A 9457-nucleotide genomic window follows, 5' to 3' on the forward strand; every position below is an offset into this window, starting at 1 on the left:
TGAACTGTTGATTTGTGAGAAAACTAAAGGATTTTTAGTGTGCTTTATAGTCGGAAAAATGCAACACTTTACTATTTAGGCAGGGCTTTGGTGTTATCTATAGGACTTCATTCGAGTGTTCTTTAGGATCCATGGTGACCTCGAGCCTTTCAGGCTGACTAGGCGCCAGGCAGAGCGGGGTGCAACCAGGACAGGCCACTAGACAATGACAGGATTTGAGTGGACACCATGCAGTGAAACGAATGAGCTCATCCACCTTAATTCACCTCATGTTGCTGTGCTTATGAACGCGAGTCTAAACAAGGCATGTTCAGGTGCTTCATTTACTCTAATGAGACGGGCAAGAGGACTGAGTGCTTAGAATGAGGGTCTCGGTGGGCTTCATTACGGACAAGGACCAGTCTGTTGCATCATTGCACTGATGAATTGCGGTGTATTCTTATAAGTGCGGAGTTGCAGGGTGCTAATGAGAAAATAAATCACGCCACAGTCACAGTTTTCTTAAAAAAAGAAGAAGAAAAAAACGCAGTGGAGGCAGGAGTGACTTTCAAGGAACACAACACAGGACATGTTCCGTTTGAACATGTCACAGCGGACCCTTCACGGCGCAGGTGTGTGAATTTAAAAGCCGCCGACTCCTTGTTTCCTCCACAGAGCTCCCCCAGCGTTCCATCTGTGAAAACGACACGCTAAGCCTACAGCTGGGTTCCTCCAAATCATTTCTTGTCAAAATGACAAGGGAAGTGCAGTCTTTCTCACGACTACACTGGTCACCATCCTGCGGAGAAAGACGAGCACCTGACTGGGACGCGGGAGTGAACAGTGTTTTTGAAATTGAGAGCTACTGCTCGGGTTAATGTGAAGAGCTACACTTGTGAAATAACAAATTAGCTCAAAATACCAGTGAAGAGACGGAACGTGTGTTGCGAGCCAAAATGTGAGTTATCATTGGGGTTTCAGATAACCGCCGCTAGATGGCGACAGCGACCGCCACGTCAGTGCAGTACTATATTATCGTTCGTTTTGTTGTTTTTCTTGGCTATCATTTGCGATATTAAAAATGTTTTTCATTAATGCAACTTTTTATTTAATGTTTGTGCTGTTCTAAAATGCTTTATAGTTTATTTTTAATAAATGAGTTTTGCTTGCTCACTCACGTTTTCTTTGAAGAATGATACACATCTTACAAATTATGCCAGGGTATGTAAACATTTGAGCACAATGCATGTTTATTGAAAAAAAAAAGACAATTTAAAGGTCAGTCTCGTTTTCATTAAGTCTCAACAAATGCAATTTAAAAACGATAACGATGATGTTATGAAATGTTAGCTTCGCAAATCAGTTAAGGACACATTATACATCGTTTGAAATCGTCTCATCCTTTACCCACATTCATCATCAGCAGAGTACCACATGGCGGTCTTTAGTTTACGACGTTTCGACGTTACAAATGGTAATACGTCGTCATTCAGTTTGAAAGTTGTAAATTACCTCCAACAATTGTTTTCCATCCAAATATTTCCTATAAGTGTGGCTTTACTACTGTGTTAGCATAAGTTAGCGACAGACTACGACGCGTTACGGTAAATACCGTACGTACAAATTCGCGTTACGTCGTCGCCATAGGAGAGGCACTGCGTCGTAAAGCGAGAATCCGCTGCGCATGCGCGCAGATGCCAACGTCTCGCCTGCTGAGCCAGCTCAGCTGACGCCAGGCAGGCAGTAGCGGCGCATCAGCAACATCTCTCGGCGGAAGATGATGGCAGACTCTGGAAGTCACGAAGAGCAAGTGGCGGTGATCGGCAACACCGACATCACGCCCACGGAGTCGGAGAACAACATAATCAACACGGTAGTAGTAATTATTTGTTTCAACGTGACGTTGAACTCAATGTAGTCGTTAGCGTATTGAGCTAACGGGGGTGTACAGTTCATTCGAACGCCATTACTGACAATTTGTGAGTAGAGGTAAGCTTTTGTGTTTTACTAGACTTTTAAAGAAATTACACATTTGTTCAATGTTAAAAATTTTTTTTAAAACCCCGTTGCTCTTGACAAGTTGTTCTACTACAAACTTCACTCGTGATGCTAGCTTGCTAACTAGCCTCTCGCATTTGTTGTTAAATAGAGTTGCTCCTCCTGGCTTAACTTTAAATTCAGTCTTCTGTAGGCATTTATTTTGTCCATTTATTTTCATTTATTTAACCATTTTTGAAAATGGCGGAAACACATGAGTAAATGAGGAAGTCGTCGGGTCTCGTGCTAAATACCGTCACGATTTGCACCTTTGGCATCAAGTTGATAGTGGCTAGCACGACTGCACCACAGTCTGATGTTTTGGTGTCCCGTACCTAAATGTGTGGAGTTTCTCCAGGTACACCGACGCCCCCCCCCCTACACCCCCCGCCCAATAAAAAATACATGAACATAACGTTTATTGAAGACTCTAAATTATTCGGAGGCTTGAGAATAAATGTTGCTTGTCCATTTGTTTGTTTGTACCCTACGGCTGGCGACCAGTCCACGGTGTACCAGAGTTCAAGCGTGACCCCTGTGAATAAGTGTTGGATGATGGACTTGCACCTCTGTGTGTGTTTGATTGTCCACCATCAATACTATCACATCTTATCTTACTTCTTTTATGGTTCGGCACTTTTAACACTGAATGTATCCTATGCTGTGCAGATGGTGGAAAAGGGGACGTCGCTGTTGAAGAAGCTGGAGATCAACGTGGCGGAGGCTGAGAAAAGAACGGGCAAGAACACGGTCAACATGCAGGAAACATACACCGTCTACCTCGTTGAAACACGGTGGGGCTCCGCTAAAGGGTAGTGCACGTGTCCCTGTTTTTAACATCAAACCATTATTTTTTTTTATGTTAGATACCCTTCACACATTTAGGAAAAAATGTGGATATTGTGTTTGTGGAATATGAGTTAAGCAGGAAAATTCACTCGTTTTTAGCCATTTCAAGGGTGGCCATTTTGTCACTTGTTTCGACTGAAAATGACATCACAATTGCTCAGGACTCAGGTAACGACCAATCACAGCTCACCTGTTTTCTGAATGTGAGCCATGATTGGTTGTTATCTGAGCAACTGTGATGTCATTTTCAGTCAATCGCAAGTCGCAAAATGACCACCCCCTGAGATGGGCAAAAATGGGGGGGGTTACTACATAACTCATATTCCACAAACGCAACATTAATCAGAATGCCGTGTTTCGACTAGTGGGCCTCCATAGAACATTTTCTTTTAAAGAAAACTTTTGAGTTGACTTCCCTTTTAATACACCCCACATCACAGCATGATTGCTATATGTAAAATGTCCTTTTTCACTAATTCAACAAAATCGCTACATCGTGTTTCTCTTATGTGTGCAGACCATCTGAAACAGTCCCCAACGTTTCTCCACCCACCACACCTGACACGTTGTGGAGACGCTACAGTGAGTTTGAGCTACTCCGAACGTACCTGTTGGTCACCTACCCGTACATCATCATCCCTCCTCTGCCAGAAAAAAGGGTGAGTGGAAACAGTAATGTTAACTCATTCATTCTTGTCCATAATGTGTGGATTGTTCCAACTTTAGGCGGAGTTTGTGTGGCACAAGCTGTCAGCTGACAACCTCGACCCTGATTTTGTCGAGCGGAGACGAGTTGGCCTGGAAAACTTCCTGCTGCGCGTGATGTCACATCCTGTCCTCTGCAAAGACAAGATAGTTTTCCTTTTCCTTACAGAGGTTTGCACAAGTTTCAATACACACAGACATCCTGACTTTTATTTTCATACACGGTGGAACCTTGCTGTTCAAACTCCAATTATACTGTTCAGCATGGATGTGTGTACCATGTTCCACTCTTCCGCGGTGGTATAGAAACACAAAAAGATAAAGAAAAAGCAGCTCATGGTTGAGATGCTCAGAGCGTTTGTGATGTCATCCAATTTGACAGTTCAACCTTTTTTTTTTTCCTTTCACTGAAAATATTCAAATTCTGATGTGTATGCTGTGCCTTCCTACTAATTAGCTACTGCTACGATTTTACTATTATTGATTGATTGATTGAAATCTTTATTTCGAACATAACATAACACAGTAAAATCAAAGCAAAACAAAGAAACAAAAATAAAAATTAAGAAAGCATAGCCATCATCGTTAACATGTTCGAAAAGGAGTAGGAAGAAGTAACATACTTATTTAATCCTACCCCCAAATGTCTTCATTATAAACTAAAGCCATAAAACATGTGTATGTTAGCTGAACTACCAGCTAATGATAACAGCTGCTAGCCACTAACGCCGGAGACTTGTGCCGTATCATACAATGAGACAGTGTAATAAACCAGAGATTTATTCGTGTCCTAAATTATGATTTCGTTGTGTTGGTAGCAAGCGTTAAAACTGCCGATACGTCGAAAACGTTAACGTCAAGTTAGCCGTTACGCCACCGCGCGGGCCAACTATCAAAGTAAAAGTTCACTAAGGCTATTGCATTGGCATTAATGACTCAATGTATTATTTGGTAAGCTTTATTTTGAAGTTAGCTTTTGTGGCGGCGCTGTGTTCGTTGAGTATGTTTGCAAAAACGCTCTTCTACATGCAACTCACGTGATCTTGAGGGAATTGAACTTCCTCTACTGAATGCGGACTAATCACGTTGCCTTATTGTGAACGCGCACATTTTTTTTCACCAACCATTCTGCGGATCGTGCCCATCCCAAACCGATGCTTGATCCTTAAAAATCAAAGACGATTTGTTGCACTGCACCATTAGTGTGTACAGGTACGCAAATGTGCATTGTGACGCAAATGAGGGTACACATCAGTGATTGATGTTGCGCATGCGTACCAGTCCTGTACATACAGACACGCATACATACACACACACACACGTATATAACCATATATGCATACACACCTACATACAGTTTCCTATACATGATAACTATGTTAAGAAATCCTTATACTATACTATATCCATTAACCTATTATTGTATCAATATCAGCAATATATCAAAATGTTGCAGTCCTGTGAAAAACATGCATGTCCAATTTTGGAAACTTTTTTCATTTTCACATTATTGTGATGTCTAATGCGGAAACACCATTCATGTAAAAAAGAAATGAATAAAATGGAGAAAAGGGTTTTTCACAGGACAGCAACGAAATATGAATAATAATTTTAAAAAATGCAGCATCCAAGCAAAAGCTACTGTAGTAATAATTCATGTTTTTGAATCAAATTGCCTTAAAATGCTTGCATTCTGTCCATGTTGATCAATCCAGTGGTTCTTGGTTATACTGCAAATATCAACTGAAAATCTCCTGTCATTTTTATTCAGGAGAAAGGGTGGAGGGATGCCGTTTTCGAGACGGGTTTCCAAGACAAGGTGTTGTATTTCTATTCAGTAGTGCCAGGTCCCATACACAGGTGCATCTTAATAAATTAGAGACTCATTTCCGAGTTCTTATTTTTTTTTTCTTCTTTAGGACTTTGATACAAATTCATTGAACACAGAGAAAGATACTTTTCCGAAGGCCATTCCCCATTTCATTTATTTAATAACGTAATGTGTAATTCCTCTAGGGGGTGAATTTGGGGCCTTCATTTGTTGTAAACTATAATCATCCATATAAAAAATGAAATATTTCACTCTGTGTATATTGAATCTGTATAATATGAGTTTAATAGGTTTTTAGTTTTCCACGATATTCTAATTCATATACTGTAGATGCATCGGTATCACCAAATTTTATCTGGGCTGTTCTGTAAACATTCTGGTAGCCAAAAGCAGATTGAAAATGATCTTCCCTGTTAGGCTGATTCTCGACTGAAGTCCCTAAGTGCCATGTTCAGAGTCAAGAACCCGGACAAGTAGGTGTCATTTTCTTCAACATTTTTTTTAAAAATCTACCTCACAGAGTTCAATTCATATTTCCAAATAAACACAAGAGATTCTGAGCTGGATGTTCTGATGTTGCATTTCCCAGGCGCTTTACAGCACTGAAACAGTATAGTGACGAACTGAACAGCGCCATCTCTCAACTTCTCAGGGTGAGAGCGGTGAGTGTCCGCACACGTACGCAAACCACAAAGTGTGGTAGCGCTATTCCAAATGGTGTTGCATTGAGAAGACAAGAGTAGATGGGCGTTGTGCTTACCTGTCATCAAGGTGCCATATGATATTTTACATTTGTGCTCTTCATGGTAGTTGTCTGTGTTCTTTTCAGAGAGTAGCAGACAGACTATATGGCGTCTACAAAGTCCATGGTAACTATGGACGAGTCTTCAGGTGAGTGCTTTGTGTTTCCGCATTTATTTGTCGGTGCCACCAGGGGGTGCTGCATTGACGTGTTATAAAAACAGTAGTTGACGGCAGTGATTATGTACTCCTCATTTGACTTGCCAAATAATAGGAGGCATATTGTGTACTTTTATCATTGTTGTCGCTCAAGTGAATGGAGCGCTATCGAGAAAGAGATGGGAGATGGACTACAGAGTGCCGGTCACCACATGGACACGTAAGTACAAATTGACATCCAGCCATCCATTTTTTTTAAAGCACTTGGCTGGTGAGCTTGCGCCTAGCTCAGTTGACAGTGGGCAAAAATTGCCAACATGGTTTTTGTATATAATTTTGTTTGACATATTTTTGATGTATGTGGCCAGGTACGCTGCATTGATCGATGACATTTTGGAGGAAGAAGAGCACTATGCGGACCAACTGAAGGAATATCTCTTTTACACCGAGGCTGTGCGGTAAATTTTAGAGATTAAGATTTTGAAAAATAAATGAATTGCATTTTTTTTTTCTCAATATTGCGATTGTGATTTAATATGCAATTATTTTTTCAAGGTCTTCTTTTTTAACAAGCACAATATTAATTATATTACAATAAATGATAACAGATTTATTATACATCGTTTTGGTCTAATAGGTTAAGCTTACACTAAAATAAAGGCAAACGTACCATGAATTAATTGGAGAGACATTTTATCTACTTCAAATAGAGTGTCAAACTTACTAAACACTTTGAGTCGCAGTCTAATAAGAATTCGCGACAACAACTTCACAGAGTCCTACAAAACAAGTGTGGCGTAAATATAAGTCAGTAAATCATAAATCAGATTAATAATGTAAACAAATCAGCTTTTTCACTTCAACTTTTCATGATTCATGAAACACTGATATATAAAATTATGGACTGTGCTTGAGCACTGAACTTAACTAGGTTTTATAAAAAAAATATATATATATATATATATATATATATATATATATATATATATATATATATATATATATGAAAAAATTAAGGCTACTGACCAACTGAAATGAAGCAGGTGTTTTTTTTCCCCTAAAAGCTGTATCCTTTGCAATTTAAAAATTGCATTTCACTACATTGTAGTGTTGATTTGAATTTGACTAATTGTTCAGCTCAAGTTGCTCTTTACTTCCTTCTGTCAGTATTATGTATTGTAGTGTTTTGTCTGTGTGCTCAGGTCAGTGTGTCGGAAACATGAGCTGATCCAGTATGAGTTGGAAGTGGCAGTTCAGGACCTGGCCTCCAAGAAGCAGCAGAGAGAAGAACTTGTCACTGGGGTAACGCATTGATTTATGGTTGAGACAATCATAGCACTGCGAACTAACCTTTTATGCTTCGCTTACAGTACATACCGTGTGTGTTTTTATGTGTAGATGGTGCGTGTCTTCTCCCTGAAAGGGATGACCAGTAAACTGTTTGGCCAGGAGAGCCAGGAGCAGAGGGAGAGCAGGCTGGCGGCTTTGGAGCAAAGCATCCAGGAGGGAGAACAAACGCTTAAGGAAAAGAACGCAGAGTGCCAGTGAGCTCATATACATCCTCAACCTTATTCGCTTGATCTTATCTTTTTGGGCTCGTCGGTGAATAAACACAAGCAAACCACTGACTTCTTCTATTAAGAGCTGTCATCTGTTGTTCTTTGCAGAGAGTTTGTGCAAACAGCCTGGGAAGACATTGAGCGTTTTAAGGAACAGAAGGACAGAGATCTGCGCGAGGCTCTCATCAGCTATGCCATTATGCAAATTAGCATGTGTAAGAAGGTAGGTTTAGCGGTACTCAAGCTATTGAGAGACAATACAAGAGCTTTTCTGTCATAATTTTGATGTATTCTGTCACTGCCTTAGGGAATCCAGGTGTGGTCCAATGCCAAGGAGTGTTTCAACAAAATGTGAGCTACTTTCCAGTCAATCACCACCCCAACCGAAAAACAATATTCCAACTCAGATATCCAGGCCGGTACCATACTGGTCAGTTGATGTCTGACCAGTCTTTTTGAGATAAACTGTCATTGTGAACCAATTGGGCCAATCCTTCACTTCACAAATTCCAGGTTTGTCCACAGCTTCTCTCAGCATGATGCGGAATCATTTCATCTAGAGAGCAAGTACTAGTAACATGTGACGCTTAATACTGAAGTACAAGAGATATTTGTTGAGGGTAACAAAGTGTGGCATGATGAGTGATGCCTCAAATGTTCCATTTGGGGGTTTTCCAGTCTAGATCAGGGGTGGGGAAGCGACGGCTCATGGGAGAGCATCTGATCTGACCCAATTAAAAAAAAAACAAAAAAACAAACTCAAAAGTAATTGAGGTGGGGTGACGTGTTCCAATAAGGTTTCCCACCCCAGATCAAAGCAAACAGCAATGCTTTGTGTCAAATATATAACCTTGATAAGAAATGTCATTACTCAGCCAAAGCCTTTAACTTTTTTTTTGACGTGTTCTGATAAGGAGTAAAGCTTGCTAATTTATCATGACATGTTCTAATTTGCAAATAAACCAGTGAGTGAGAGCCACTCAGTCACCATTTTGGTATGTAATGTACTTTTTCTTTTCTTTTTCTTTTTTTTCAACGACTGAAACGTGTCACTCCCACAAACTGTCCCATCAAACAGGTTACCAAAGCATGCATGTACTGTACATGTTGGCCCTTAATAATCACTTTTAAGACATGTACATCACAAAAATGGTAACAGCCAAATAAAATCTGATCAATGTGTGGATCAGAAACAAATGTTAAAAGCTTTCTGTTCATTCTTCCCAAATGAATTTGTTTCATGGGGGATCATTTTTGTATGTTGTAATCATGGTGGTAAAACACTAATAAACATTTGAAATTCTGAAAAAAAAACAAAAAAATGGTTGTATGAGTTCTATTCAGAATAATGTATTCAAGTATGATGGTTTTGTGAAGTTCCTGTCGGGCATCTGTAAGAATTACACTGGTCAACGACAAATTTTAATGAGGGATGGCTTTGTGTCCCAAAATGTATTACCAAATGACTTATTTTCTAGCACATCATGTTTTTGGGATAATTTTGTTTTTTATTTTCAACTGTGACCTATAAAAGCTTGCACAATACAGGTTTTACCATGTAAATTACAGATATGATGTTTCAGTAAAAACAATCCTC

The 9457-nt window shown here is 39.8% G+C and overlaps 1 protein-coding gene across 1 annotated transcript; it reads left to right on the plus strand.

Moving 5' to 3' along the window:
* Nucleotides 1-1646: 1646 nt before the first annotated feature.
* snx4 (sorting nexin 4) lies at nucleotides 1647-9236 on the plus strand. The gene is made up of 14 exons (XM_086052319.1): nucleotides 1647-1852; nucleotides 2686-2810; nucleotides 3383-3524; nucleotides 3592-3741; nucleotides 5342-5389; nucleotides 5819-5874; nucleotides 5991-6063; nucleotides 6231-6292; nucleotides 6456-6521; nucleotides 6670-6759; nucleotides 7504-7603; nucleotides 7700-7845; nucleotides 7969-8083; nucleotides 8168-9236. The coding sequence occupies exons 1-14, from the start codon at nucleotides 1757-1759 to the stop codon at nucleotides 8213-8215; spliced, it is 1317 nt and encodes a 438-aa protein (XP_085908445.1). The 5' UTR covers nucleotides 1647-1756; the 3' UTR covers nucleotides 8216-9236.
* Nucleotides 9237-9457: the final 221 nt, after the last annotated feature.

The sequence above is a fragment of the Filicampus tigris genome, chromosome 14, assembly GCF_054856515.1.
Source record: "Filicampus tigris isolate MCC_2025a chromosome 14, RoL_Ftig_1.0, whole genome shotgun sequence".
NCBI classification, from domain to species: domain Eukaryota; kingdom Metazoa; phylum Chordata; class Actinopteri; order Syngnathiformes; family Syngnathidae; genus Filicampus; species Filicampus tigris.

Coding starts and splice junctions, on each gene's coding strand:
- snx4 (XM_086052319.1), top strand. CDS start 1,757: ATGATGGCAGACTCTGGAAGTCACGAAGAGCAAGTGGCGGTGATCGGC. Junction 3,742..5,341: donor TTTTCCTTTTCCTTACAGAG/GTTTGCACAAGT, acceptor ATTTTTATTCAG/GAGAAAGGGTGGAGGGATGC. Junction 7,846..7,968: donor GAAAAGAACGCAGAGTGCCA/GTGAGCTCATAT, acceptor TGTTCTTTGCAG/AGAGTTTGTGCAAACAGCCT.